Source organism: Schistocerca piceifrons, chromosome 1 (assembly GCF_021461385.2).
Source record: "Schistocerca piceifrons isolate TAMUIC-IGC-003096 chromosome 1, iqSchPice1.1, whole genome shotgun sequence".
Classification (NCBI taxonomy): Eukaryota; Metazoa; Arthropoda; class Insecta; order Orthoptera; family Acrididae; genus Schistocerca; species Schistocerca piceifrons.
Window position 1 is genome coordinate 1090434090 of NC_060138.1, and position 15533 is coordinate 1090449622.

General features: G+C 37.7%; 1 protein-coding gene across 1 annotated transcript in view; it reads right to left on the reverse strand.

The window, feature by feature from the left end:
• Nucleotides 1–2162: 2162 nt before the first annotated feature.
• Nucleotides 2163–15533, reverse strand: part of LOC124775033 — a 118944-nt gene continuing 105573 nt past the window's right edge. Inside the window, exon 5 of the mRNA XM_047249808.1 lies at nt 2163–2651. Coding sequence (XP_047105764.1) covers nt 2628–2651 — 24 coding nt within the window. The 3' untranslated portion in view covers nt 2163–2627. The remainder of the gene's footprint in view (nt 2652–15533) is intronic.

Sequence of the window (15533 nt, forward strand, 5' to 3'; positions counted from 1 at the left end):
TTGCTTGGTGTAAGGAGCGAATGATTGAACAGTGGAAAAACATTGTGTGGAGTGATGAATCACGATACACAATGTGGCAATCCGATGGCAGGATGTTGGTATGGTGAATGCCTGGTGAACGTCATCTGCCAGTGTGTGTAGTGCAAAAAGTGAAATTCGGAGGTGGTGGTGTTATGGCGTGGTTGTGTTTTTCATGGAGAAGGCTTGCACCCCTTATTGTTTTGTGTGGCACTATCACAGCACAGCCCTACATTGATGTTTTAAGCACCTTCCTGCTTCCCACTGTTGAAGAGCAATTCAGGGATGGCTATTGCATCTTTCAATACAATTGAGCACCTGTTCATAATGCACGGCCTGTGGCAGAGTGGTTACACGACAATAACGTGCTTGCAATGTACTGGCCTTTACACAGTCCTGACTTGAATCCTATAGAACACCTTTGGGATACTTTGGAACACTGATTTCATGCCAGGCCTCAGCGACTGACATTGATACCTCTCCTCGGTGCAGCACTCTGTGAAGAATGGGCTGCCATTCCCCAAGAAACCTTCCAGCACCTGATTGAATGTATGCCTGCAAGAGTGGTAGCTGTCATCAAGGCTAAGGGTGGACCAACAACATACTGAATTCCAACATTACTGATGGAGGGTGCCACAAACTTTTAAGTCATTTTCAGCCATGTGTCCAAATACTTTCGATCACATATTGTACCTCAATTTGTAAGAAAGTGCCTCACAAATCCAAAGACTCAGTTTCTGTACAACTGTTAAATAGATGAATGGTCAGACTCTAACGTCCTGTTGCAATGACGTCAAGAAAGCCAAAGCACAAGTTCAGATTAGACATGGATGGTCGTGAACCTTTTCAAGGAACTGCTCACGTATTTACTCAAATGATTTTTGTGGAACTTAAGGCAGGATGGTTGGACAGCGATTGTGCCTTCTCTCCTCCTGAATACAAGTGCTATATCTTAACCACAGCACCAATTACATGAAGAAATTCTAATAGTCACTGTTACTGTACAACACAGAAGTTATTCTGAAATATATGACATAAAGTTACAGTCTTTCAATTGGTAGAATAGCGTGTTCTTTTAAACACAAAATAAAAAGCTAATTGAAGGTAAGAAATTCAAACAATTCTTAGAGGATACATACTTTTTTTTAATAAGACTGAGAACGAGGAGTAATGAACAGTTGTGTACTAATCTTATATTTTTGGTAGCTTTTGCAATGCCAGACTGGCAACACTGAGTAATCTATTTAATATTGATAAATGCCAGTCTCCTACAAGCCCAAAATCAGTAAACTTTTTCACATACATTTTCCCCTTCTTTACCTTTAATAACACCAAACACAAATTTTTGCACCCACTGAGCCCTTACCCTTTATCATCTGCTTGCTATATCACCATACTTCAGCAGATTCCTAACAACTTCTTTTCTATTCTGTTTCCTGTGCTCATAATACCATTTGCATATTGTTCATTTAAACTACATTTTGTAACCTTCAAGAATGACTTAAATGTGATTAGAGTTTTTACCCAGTTTGATGCCCAATTCCCTATCAACAGTGAAATATAGTTGGACAATAAACATAAATATCAGTCTTCATTTAATGAGCAGGCGTCATCCCTATTATTAGATGCTCTCGTCCTCTCTTCCTTCCTTTGACACCTTACCTTCAAAGTTTGCTATTTTTGTAATCTGCTGACAGTGCTCTCAAATTTATCTTCTGGTGTAGCTTGTTTAATAATTTTATTGTATCTTTTTTGTTTCCACTCTTCTAATACTACAATTTTAATTTAAGGAAACAGTTACAAAACGACATAGGTAGACACACGAAGTCAGACCATCAATATCTGACAAACAAAGCTACTTTTCTGTGTATGGATAAACAACAATAATAGTAATCACGAAAATAAAATTTTTAACTTTTGTTGGGCTTTGTTTGCTGTCTTCGATAAGAAGGGGCAAAAAGAAACTGAAAACTATACTGAGAAAGCAACATTTAACAATGGCAGCCAAGATATTCAGAAACAAAATCACAACCATTATTTTCTCATGCATGAATAGTGTTGATATTCAGTAGATAAGACATTACCACATTGGGGTAGGCAAGTAAAGTACCCAGTTACACAGTAATAAATATATATCACACACACACACTTGATGACACATTTTATTAAAACATATTACATACACAATTCAAAGGCTACTTGTAAGGGTAAATAAAAATGCACAAAAATTATATTATCACAAATAACTTTGTACTGTTGTCACCTTCTCCTGATATTCTTTACCATGAAGTTTCTGTGGTATCTTAATTGAGTGCAGAGACAGCACAAGCACACACACAGTCTTGACACTAACAATGGCAAATGTAATCTTGCAGAATATTGCGCAAAATCTCATGTATTCACACCATGTATTCCTTCACCAACAATCAGAGTCTCACAAGCTCCACATAATTATTGCTACTCCTCCACTGAAAATGGAAAGCACTCGAGTTTCACTGTTTATACACATAACGCATGTACTGAACAGTTCTGGGCTGCATTAATGTCTCTAAGTCTGGAATCCTGCATGCAGGGCAGTACTTAGCCACAACTGTAATTTCATGGAAATTCTACAGTCGAAGATCACTTTTCCTCTGCAACAGATTTCAAATTCTACATTTTCAACATCATGCTACAAAATACAGGAAGACAACAATTTTAAAATTTTATCTGTGTCATATGAACCTCTGAACTTCTTGATGGCTGTGTACAGAGCATGCCAATGTGAAAAGGAAGCAAAGAAAAAGAACAATCTATGACACTATTACATAAAAAAGGGGGAACAAGAGAATAATTAACAGTTGTGTACAATTTGCATAGAAAATTACTGTGATACACCATGACGAAGAATCTGAAAAACATGCATTACTGTGTAAGTGGAACGGATTGGCAATAGGGCTTATTGAAGTAAATAATATAAAAGCTCACACTAATTAAATATTCTCTCTGAGATAAAAGATTTCAAGTAGTTTTCTCTCTGCAAAACATATTTCCTTTGGGGGGTTCTTAATGATTACTTCTAACCTAGGATAGAAGCTTCCTCTGCTCACAAAAGTAGCTACCTGTTTTGTACAAAAAAGATGGTTCTGCAGGTGGTGGGACATCTATAGTTTACACTAGCTCCATAATACACAACCTTTCCTTTTTTTGCAGCATAGTAAAAGTATGTTGAGCAGGCAGGAGTCTAGTGTACTGAAGCTGTGATGACAGAAAAAGTAGGTTTAAAAAGAGTAGATAGGTAGCGCGGTGAAGCTCACATTTGAAGCACTTCGAGTGGTATTATCATGTAATGAACTTCACACACACATACACATACACACACACACACACACACACACACACACACACACTAGCCAATTATAAAATAACATCCTCTACATTGCAAGCACAACTTGTCACAATTTGCACGCACAACTTGTCACAAATTTAAAAACTTACCTCATAGGGAACAATGGAAAGCCAGCAGGCATCAGAAATGAAGAGCACAATGTGGTAAACTTCTTCTTTGATTGTTGAAGCAGAATAAGTCAGTAATTTGTATAGTTTTGTGATAAAATGCACATTCAAGGATTGACAAACTGAAGATATAACAAACAAAGGTTTTTCTCTTTTTTATACTAATTTTTGATGCTCAAAAGAAGCAAGAAAGATTTAGAGTTTAGCACCCTGATATCATTTGTGACAAGAGCACAAACTCGAACTGCAGCAGGTTGAGGAAGTAAACTGGCTGTATATCCTTTTCAAAAGACCTCCTTTGTTAGGTGCCTTATGTGAATTAGGGAAACCACAGAAAAGCTAAACCTGTGTGGCCATACAGAGGAAGGGGAGGATGATTGATACAGCAATGAAAAAGAAATGACAAGATAATAATGTTGTTCCAGATCTGGAATTTGCAACATTCTGTATGGAATTGTTGCTGTAAGATTGCTTACCACAACCATAGCACAAAATCACTGATATCAGCAGTTCCCAGGAAAAGTTTCCTTACCCTCTCATTGCCCTGATTTGGGTGCTAGTAATTTCTGCCTTTTTCTGTATCTTACACAAGATGATGAGAGTTCTGTGAAAGAAGAAGATTGAGTAAGGGACCGGCAGTTGATACTGAATGTAAATAAATTCAACATATTCCATATTAAAAGATGAAGAGATTCATTAGTGTTTGATATGGCTATTGGTGATAAATCAATGGAAATAATAACAACTGCCCAGGACTAACTGCCCAGAGCGACCCAATGGGTAATGACAAAGCAAATACAAGTAAAGCAGATACCATGCTGAGAGACTGTAGAAGAATCTTACAAAATGTAGTTCGTTCACAAAGGAAGTGGCCTACAAAACAAATGTGACACAGATTCTTCACGGACTACTCATGAGTCTGGGACCGTTACGGTGTCAGATTAATAAAAGAGATAGAGAAGACCCAACAAAGAGCAGCATATTTTGTCACATTATCATTTAGTAAGGCTGAGAGCATTACACTGATGCTCAACCACCAGTGGCAGATGTTACAAGAAGATGTCTTGCACATAAAAGTTTACAATTGACATTCTGAGAGTGTACATTCCAAGAAGAATTGGACAACATATGTCTTGTGAAATGACCACAATGAGACAAGAAATTGGGGAATGATGGTGGTATCAAAGTATCCTGTCACACACCGTTAGGTGGGTTGGGGCATACAGTTGTAGAAGCTGTTACCTACTGTGCATCATTGTTTGTACAAATCTGTAAAATGTGGTCACACTAAAAGTGGTACAACAATACAAGAAGTGACTTAACAACAGAAGAACGAAGGAATTAGCACTTGGCGTCAAGTCAACAGTGAGGTCAGAGATGGAGCATATGCTCAGACTGATGGCGGAAACTGATTGTGTCTTTTTTCAGAGGAACCATGCCAGCATTTGCCTTCAGCAATTTACGGGAAAGGATTAAAAAAAATGCAAATTTGGATGGCCAAATGAGAATTCAAACTACTGTAACTCCTGAATAGATGAATATACATATTTACTCGCACAGTAAATACTCCTATTACTGTGATATCCAATACCTTCATGGTGTGATCACTCTAATGTATTTCCCAGATGTCCAGCCTCTTTGAATGGTTGAAGACATTACTGTTCTGCACAACATGTAGGCAACTAACAATTTGTAAAGAACATCACTTACAGCACTTGACAAAAGACAACTAGGTGAGTTCTCTAAATATTGTACAGAAAAACTGAGTTGTTCTCAGTTGAGGTATTCTCAATGACTTGTGAATCAACACAAAGTTCAATCTGCAATCAGTATTGTGTTCTAACTACTGGGGGGGGGGGGGGGGGGTTCCCAGCAGTCCCTCTGAGCAAGAGAAGAATGAATAGCTATGATGTAGTTTGAAGAACAACCTGAAATCAACGAGGAGATGGATCAACCAGATTAAGCAGAACCTAAAAGTTATAGGTGAAGATGTCTTCTTACACAACCAAAAGTGAGCACATTAACTCACTTGAATCTGTTTTAAGAAGATCAGTGTTTCTATGAATAATGGCTGAAACAGAACGTGATGATTTCTGAGTAGGAACTTCAGTTCTCACAATAATGTCAAAGTTATGTAACAAACCTGGTTCCAGGTTTGAGCTGCGCCTTTTGAGAAGCGTTTTACTGTTGCCTCTTATGCTACCTGAACATGTCACACATGCTGCAATCTGCTACTACTTTTCCCCCTATAGCTCTGAGCACAAGTCTGATGAAAGTAAGAGATACGCATCATTCTTTATCAGATGTTGTAAACTTGCCAGATATAATAAATTAACTATCAATGAATCTACAAAATTAAAAGAAAACAAAACTGAAGGGAAATAAACCAACATGACCTATTTGCCACAATGTGGTTCAGATGAGTTACCTCACAACATTCGTTCAAAGCTATCTTACATGTTATAATTCAGCACATTATTTATCAGTGATGCTTCATACAAGTCACAACTGACGAAACTGGGACAACACAGGAAGCCTATGGGAGTGACACTTTAAAAGAAACACAATGCTTATGTGGCACAAAGCATTCAGAAGAGGAAGAGAATATACACAGATGAGGGATGCACAGGGCATGCAGCCACATCTCAAATTTCATACAATATGGCTTGGATGAAACTATTTTTGGAATCTCACCAAAGATATCATAAAAAGTGGAAACTCTATAATATTCTTTGTATATGAACTATTTGGAGTTAAAAATAAGTTTGGCTTTGTGCCTACAAGTTATACTAGTTACATACTATAATAAAACAGTGGCTGTGTGTTGGGGGGGGGGGGGTTGAAGTCTGAGTGGCCCAGTTCCCGGGCTCCTTGATGAAAGAAGGCATGATAGAGCAAGCCAGACATGAAATGTATACTCACAGTATACAAATGCATACTCAACATGAAAACAGTGAGTGAATGCTGCATTTTATGTGGAACTTCTTAAACAGCTGAATAAAAAAATGATATAAATCTGTTTGGAGGTTGCAAATACTTTTAATTCCTCACTTCAGCACTTTAACTCACAGCTAATGGGAAAGTTTCTACTGAAGATGCTCCATCTTCTTTACAGTTCACACCTGCCTGCATTGTAATATAGTTTAGGGATAGTTGGAGCACCAAGCGGTGCTATAAAATAAGCATTTTTTTCATGGACTTACGCCATATTACCTTCCAAAGCTACATCTTCAGAGTTTTTTATTAGTACTTTCGAGAAAGGGGCCATATTTAGCTCCAAAATGTTCATAAATTTCAAGGCTGAAATTAACAATGACACAGTGACCAATACAAATTTGTGGGCTGTCAGTTTATAAATGCAATCAATTGTTGGCAATCAGATATCAACCACAGTGCTGTGGGTCAGCTCAACAGCAATCACAGATGCACATGGCTCAAAACACACACAATACAACTGAAAGTGTTTCGGATTGGTACTGTCAGACACCAACTAACTTTCTACCACACTGAACTTCACATATACAATATATGGAGAGCTTGTTTCCTTGCTGCTTGTTGATAATCCCCACGTGCCAATCAAAGTATGTCTCACTAAGCATCTCCACTGTAAACAGCCACACAAAATTAAATCAAATCTCGACACTACATCAAGGAATTCACTTAGAATTACTCAAAACTTCCTATTTCTTGTTTTTTTTTTTTTTAAAAAAAAGGGAAATGGTTTCAGAAATATTTTTGCTGTGATAGTGCAACGAAACAACACTGTAACTCACATGAACTTCAAGCTGCTGTTTATGTAAACATCAATGTTGATTTATGACCTAGCATTATTAAACATCTAATGAATAATATGTTGCTATTAAATTAATTTTAATCTACATTAATGCATGTCAATAAACGTCTATAAATGTGTCTTGTAAATTTAAGATCAGCAAAATCCTGGGTCACACAATGAAGGCTCATGGAAACTGTTAGAAGAATTAACTCATGGAACAATGGTTCTCCATATCTTTCAAGTAGCAATTTATGTATCTGCCTAAGAAAGCAGGCAGCAGGTTGTGAAGTGTTCCTGTAGTATGTCATGCACTTGCAAAATTTGGATGGTTGGGGCTGACCATACTTCTTGCCTTGTGGAAAGCATCAATATTCTGCACACACACACACACACACACACACACACACACACACACACACAGACGCCACCGGAGACTAGACCATGGGGCTACATTAATCTGTCACCAGAGTCAGCAGTTCCAATGCTCATTCTGAACACAAAAACTCATGTGGGAACATTTTGCTTGGAACTTCCAGACAGGTTACCACTGTGTGAAGACCAGAACTCAATCCTGAACCGTGACATTTGTCGGCAGTGACCTTACCCACTGAGCTATCTAGTCATGACTCATGACTTGCCGTCACAGCAAGCATTCTGCTCCTACTTTCTAAACTACACAGTACTCTCCTGCATATTTTGCTGGACAAGCATTCCTTTTTTCCAGAAATGTTAGTCCAGATAGATATTTAGCACAGATTCCTTGAAATTTGGAAAGTAGGAGAGAGGTACATGAGGTGAGGGTAGGTTGCAAACTGTGCCCATATAGCTCAGTCAGTACGAACACTGCCAATGTAAGGTATCGTTCTCAGTTTTTATCTTGGCAAGGCATGCAGTTTTAACCTGCCAGGAAGTCTCAAAATAGCACACACTCCATTGCAGAATATTTCGGTCTGCTGGCTGGCTGTAACACCATAGTGTGTCACTTGGCGGAGTCCACTAATAGTTGGTTGTCTTCTTTTATGATGAGAATCAACTTAAACAGCCAGTGTACTGTGGTACCAAAATCATGGTGGAACTTGATTTTCTCAAATAAATAAAACATTGTCACTGTCTTAATTATCAGGAAAATATCTTGAGACCACCAACAGAATAAACCCTGATGCCTGTGGATCTGCTGCCTGCCAGTTACCTTTGTACCAACAAGGCTATGCTAACTAATAACAGAGTAATTAATTAAGCTCAATTATTGAAATGTATGTAGTGGATCATATTGACAACTAAATGCATCTGGTTCAATTTAGTGAATTTGCTGTCAATGTGTAGATTCTATTTGTTTCAGACCTGTTGCTAATGTTTGTAATGCAGTATTTAACAGCTGTAGACACTTCTCATTAATAGAATGTTTGGAAGACACTAAGTAATTTGACATTGTGTACGCATAGGAGCGAGCTCTGTTTAGGAGCTCGTTTAGCTTTTTGTGTTGCATTTGCATTACAAACTAGTTTTCAATACTAAGAGTAATTGATTTGTTCATTAAACTGAAATGAGTAATAACCAGACTGAGTGTACTTGTATTCTGTTTTTAGAAGATGCTGGTCAGCACTCATGTAAATGACTCATCCACCAAACACAAAGTGTGGGATGATACAATGTACTTTGTTTATACAAACTTTTGAAGACAACCAGGAGCAAGTCTGCTCAATAAAAGAACTTTAAAGATCTTATCCAGGGAAAGGTTGTATAGTCATATATACAGAACATTTTGACATTTCCCTGACGCTGTATCAAAATATGACGAAGGCAAATAAAGTTTTGCATCTAAAATGAAAGATACAGAGGTATAGCAGAAGATGTGTACTGTGCTTTGTATTGTGAATTTATTCTGAAGGATATCACAAAGACCCTTCCTCCCCGCCCAAATGTTAGCAGCACAATGAGAAAAAAGCACCACAAAAATGCAAGAGAAGTTCAACAGATTACCAAGGTCCTGCATCCTGACATGACAGCTAACAATGGAGAAGGTACAGAAGATTCCCAAAATTATGAATGTTGGACCAAGGTGATGGGAGGCAGCAGGACTGAGCCTTTGATATGGCATGGAGTACATCAAATATAGAAGATGAAATGAATCACTCATTGCCACAACATTTATAGGTCAAAAAATTTGCTTTGAACAGTGTAATCAGCTGCTTTTGATTTAAATGATGGTCATCAAACCAAATTTCCTGGCAAACTATGTGCAACCTGCCACACTGACAACAAAAGTCCCATAGGAGGGGAAAAAAACAACAGATATTTGGAAAACAAACCATTAATTTTTTTCAGGATGTAGAAGTAACTTCAGATGCTCCCCAAACAAGTGTGTTGGGACCCTTGCTATTTGTGTTGTATACTGATGACCTGGCAGATAATATCAATAAGCCAAAAATTGATTATTTTAGGACACTCCTCAGAGACATTCACTAGAATGATGTTTACAGTGCTCATGGCATGAATGAAAAATATGACACATTTGCTAATAAAGTGCTTACCTTATTTGAACACTGTTTTCCCCCAAAACTGACCAAGGTTAGTGCAAAGTCTACAAAGAAGCCATAGATTACTCAAGGAATAGGGGTATCTTGTAAAACTAAAAAGAAAACTGTATGTGTCAATTCGAAACAGTCCTGATGCTGGTGCTATAGCACATTACAAGATATACTGCAAAATATTAAAGACTGTAATATGAACATCAAAGCAAATATATGACAAGGGAAAGATAGTCAAACCAGATAACAAAATAAAGACAATATGGGATATAGTGAAGGAGGAGACCAGTAGAATCAGACATGAAGAGGGACAAATAGCATTAAGAGATAATGATACATTGGTGACAGATGTGTATAGTGTTGTAGAACTTTTTAACATACATTTTATAGCTGTAGATGGGGTTGTCTGGTTCTGTAGATGCTGCTATGGAATACCTCAGACTAGACATTTCAAGTAACTTCCATAATATGAATTTGACCCTCAATACCGCAGCAGAAATAATATCCATAATAAAATCTTTAAAATCAAAAACATCTAGTGGGTATGATGAAATATCGACAAAGTTAATTAAAGAATGTCATTCTGAGTTAAGTAACATATTAAGCTATCTGTGTAACCAGTCATTTATCAGTGGAACATTTCCTGAATGGTTGAAATATGCTGAAGTTAAGCCACTGTTTAAGAAGGGAGAAAAAGAAATACCATCAAATTTCCATCCAATTTCACTTTTGCCAGCATTCTCAAAAATTTTAGAAACAGTAATGCACAATTGGCTTTATAACCACCTTATCTCAAATAACATATTGTCAAAGTCGCAGTTCGGATTTCTAAAGGGTTCTGACATTGAGAAGGCTATCTACACTTACAGTGAAAATGTGCTTAATTCATTAGACAAAAAATTGCAGGCAACTGGTACATTTTGTAATCTGTCAGAGGCATTTGTGTAAAGCACAATATCCTTTTAAGTAAATTAGAATATTATAGTGTAACAGGAAATGCTGCAAAATGATTCAAATCTTATATCTCTGGCAGAAAACAAAGGGTGTTATTAGGAAAGAGACATGTATTAAGCTATGAGGCATCATCCAACTGGGAACTAATTACATGTGGTGTCCCACAAGGCTCCATTTTAGGGCCCTTACTTTTTCTTGTGTATATCAATGACCTCTCATCAGTTACATTATCAGATGCCAAGTTCGTTTTGTTTGCCGATGATACAAACATTGCAATAAATAGCAAATCAAGTGTAGTCTTAGAAAGATTGGCTAATAAAATATTTGTGGACATTAATCACTGGTTTCTAGCCAATTCTTTCTCACTATACTTTGAAAAAACACACTACATGCAGTTCAGAACTTGTAAGGGGTGTCCCATGAGTATATGTCTAACATACAGTGACAAGCAGAGAGAAGAAGTGGATAGTGTTAAATTCTTGGGATTACAGCTTGATAACAAATTCAACTGGGAGGAGCACACCACAGAACTGCTGAAGTGTCTTAACAAATCTTTATTTGCAATGCAAATTGTGTCAGACATAGGGGATATAAAAATGAAAAAGCTGGCATACTATGCTTACTTTCATTCCATAATGTCATATGGGATTATTTTTTGGGGTAATTCATCAAGCCAAGCTAAAGTTTTATGGGCACAAAAAGGTGTTGTAAGAGTTATATGTGGTGTGAACTCAAGAACATCCTGCAGAAGCCTGTTTAGGGAACCAGAGATACTAACTACTGCTTCCCAATATATTTATTCCTTAATGAAATTTGTCATTAAAAATATATCACTTTTTCAAACAAACAGCTCAATTCATGGAATCAATACTAGAAATAAGAATAATCTTCACAAGGATTTAAAGTCACTTACTCTTGTACAAAAAGGTGTGCATTATTCAGGAACACACATTTTCAATAACTTGCCAGCAGCCATTAAAAGCTTAACAACCAATGAAATTCAGTTTAAGAGAAGTCTAAAGGATTTATTGGTGGCCAACTACTTCAACTCCATTGATGAATTTCTCAGTAGAACAAAGTACAATCTAACTTCTGCGCCATTTCAGAGCAGTAATGTGTTCACTGTAAATAAGTATTGCAGTAGTTCTATTACATGTTTATTACCTCATAAACAAAAAAAAGAACTTTTTTTTAAATTTTAAATTCAGTGCATTAGTGTTTGTAAAATTATTCTTTCGTATAGTGTTTGTGAAAAAAAAAAAAAGACGATCATTCCACTTGGGACCTGTGGAAGGTACATTAGCTTATTTGTTTCAGTTGTAAATATCTGTCATGTATTATTGTTTTTCTGACATGTTCCACATCCTGGACGTCCTCCTCACTATGGATCAATTGGAATGAAAGTAAATCTAATCTAATCTAATTAACCCTCTGACCACCCCACACACATTAAAATGCATTGCTACCCAACGCCTTCAGCTACTCTGAATGTGTGCCACTGTTCCTTCCAACAGGTGTTCTAGGTGTTTTTGTGCTCCTGATGCATTAAGATGGGCTGCCACTCAGGTCAGTGTGTGCTCTGGATATGTAACATAACAAGGCATTTAGCAGCCAGATACAGTGCAGCCATGTAGCTGTATTTCTGCCCCAAATGTTTAAGACCTTTCCAGCACTCACCCTGTGTGTATTTGCTGCTGTGATCTTACTGGAAATCTGTTTTCATCTTCGTTTTTGACTGAGTCACCTTGAAAATCGAGATGGCACTGATTCTGGAGTATTTGCCTTTGCATATAAATAAAATTTATTGGTTGCACTTACAATGCATGCCATCATGGTTGTATAGAGGAAGAAATTTTGGAGAGTCTAATTAGAAGCGACAGTGAGATAAAAACGATTCTTTGACAGGATCTTGTAGTAAAAGTCCTATGATGTGTACATTAGCAGATGCATTGTGGATGATACCAATAAATTTTATTTACACACCAAGGCAAATATGCCAAAATCAGTGCAGTTTCAATTTTCACGGTTCATTGCTATCTGTCTGCTCATGGCTCATGCGATAAAGCTGAAAATTAATCACAACCTGATCCAGGGGACATATTCTTTAACACAAAATTTTGTGGCACAGTTTCTGTCAGAGATCATTTTCTTTTCATTCTGATAATGTTTCACTTTAGTAACAACTCTGTCAGTAATGGAGACAGATTATTCAAAATTATAAACAATGGGATTAAGTTCACACAACATTCCAAAGAGCACATTCATATCAAAATCTGTGCATTGATGGAAGCCTATTGCTGTTTAAAGGACATTTATCTTCCAAACAGTATATTCCATCTCATAGAAGTAGGTTTGCAATAAAAGCATACAGGCAAAATCCTGGAATCAGGCTTCCACAATATGGGAAAAGTGGCAAGATAGTAGCAACATTCATGAAGTCAAATTTAAAATTGGGACAGACTGTTTCTGTTAACAATTGGTATTCAAGCCCAGACCTGTTCCTCTGGCTTCATAACCATGGAAAGACCGCATCTGTTTGCAGGAAGTGGGGCAACATGCCAAAAACTACAGGACAAACCAAAACCAGCAGAAACCCACTTCATGTTCATTGATATAATGCTTGCTCTGAATTGGTGCCACAAAAGAGAAGTGTGTGTGCTGACCATCTGTAATATTGTAGAAATTGTTTCAAATGGAAAAGACAGGCAGAAAGACTGGTGAAAAAATGAACAAAACCTTGTGTTACATGTTATAAATTGAGTATGGGGACAGCTGACTGTACTGACATTCTACTGATTTTAGTCCAATCAGTGGGGAAGACCGTGAAGTGCTTAAAAAAAAGGTATTTTCTCATATACTCGATCTGTGAATTTTAAATGCTCATGCTCTCCACCAAGTAGTAACAGGGTGAAAAATGCAAATAGCAGAGATTCATCTGTCTCAAATAAGAGAAACTGTTGGAGTTTATGTCACAGCATAAAATAAACTTGACAGGTGAAGATCCTTTGATGACAAGAATCCTCTATGATTTACTTGGAGCTGTTTTCCAAATATTACTGAGAGTGAAGATTCAAAGAAGGGTATGCTAATGGTAGACATATTGTTTGCTCAAAACAGAAAGTGCTTCAATATTATTATTATTAACTATGGATAACTTCCATTTGGAAATAAAAAAAAAAAATAAAAAAAATATGGAAACCTTAGTTATCAAATTTTTTGGTTGCCTAGAGGAATTTTACTGGGTATATGCTCTTATAATTTAATAGTAAATTTCCAAAGAGTTCTATACACAGACATCTTCCCTTGAAAGCTGGTTGTAGAAGAGCTGTTGTGCTAGCACAGATGAAGAAGAAAGATTTGAATTTTTCACTCAGGAGCGTTTACTTTGTAACTTCCATTCAAAAAACTAGGACTTACGGATCACTGCATCAAAGAAAGCTCAACTGCACACAGTTGTCCATTTCCGACGCACAAGAAGTAAACTGAAGAGGTTACTGCTTAACATCCTGTCAACAAGGACATTAGAGACAGCAGAAGCTCAGATTAGGGAACGGGTGCGGGGGGTGGGGGGGGGTGGGGGGGGGGGGGGGGTGGGGGGGGGGGTGGGGGGTGTGATCAGCCACACCTAGAGATGAAGCAGAACCTCAGATTAGGGAAGGAGGGGCGAGGAAATCAGCCGCGCCCTTTCATAGGAGCCATATGGAGCTTTGAATTGTTCCTCGAATACCTCATTATTCCACAAAGAGTGAAGAAGAAGTTTGTTGAGATTCCAGAAGCCGGCTATCCAGAGAAGAAGATCGGCTGCGCACTCCCATGTAAGAGAAGTGGGGAGTTTGCACATACACGTCACATGCTCTTCTGTCGTCAAAAACATTAGCATGTGGCGACCAGTGAAAAAGGACTTGAAAAACAGGAATTCTAAGACGAAAAACGAGAAAAGTGGATGTTGTGTGTTGCCATAGCAACCAATCCAAATGCGATACTTCGGAACATGACTGAGTTTTCAAAAGAGAAAAATTTGAACTGAGAGATAGTGAAGAAGATTCCAGTGTGTTTCTCTAAGAAGAAATATGCGAGATTCCTCTGACTAAGAAGATCTGGTGTACGGAGTATACAGCTCTCTCATGCATCGTGGGGATGCATACGCGGAAACCAACATCCGACGCTGCCGGCACCAGGTGCTGTTCACCGGTGCTGAGCTGTTTCCACTTCCGCTCACCGACGCCTATGTGGAAACCAACAACCGATGCCACCTGCACCAGCTGCTGTTCACCGGTGCTGATTACACATCCGCTCATTGAAGCAGCCCAGATTCTACACCAGGTGAGTGTAAAACAGAACTTTATTGTTTTAATACAACGTGGTATAAACTATTTAATGAACTTTATTCGTGTAGTTATTAATTTTTAAATGCTCACAAGGTCTAAAGCTTGTAAAATCATGGATCACATTCAGCAAATTGGAGAGGCGTCAGAACCGGCCATGACTGTGAGAATTACTAAAGAAGAGCCTGACTGGTCAGAGTACATCTAATTAAAGCTCAGAATCTTAAGATAAGACTCATTACATTCTAATTCAAATGCTCAGAGGGAAGCTTTGAACGCCCAGAGTCTTAAGTTAGGACTCAGTAAATGCTCAATTAAATGATGCTTTAAATGCTCAGAGTCTGCAGTTAAATTCTAAACTAGATGTACAGAGTGCAACTTTAATTAGAGAACTAGACTAGGTGAAATCCCAACTGAATGCCCAAACAACGAATTTAG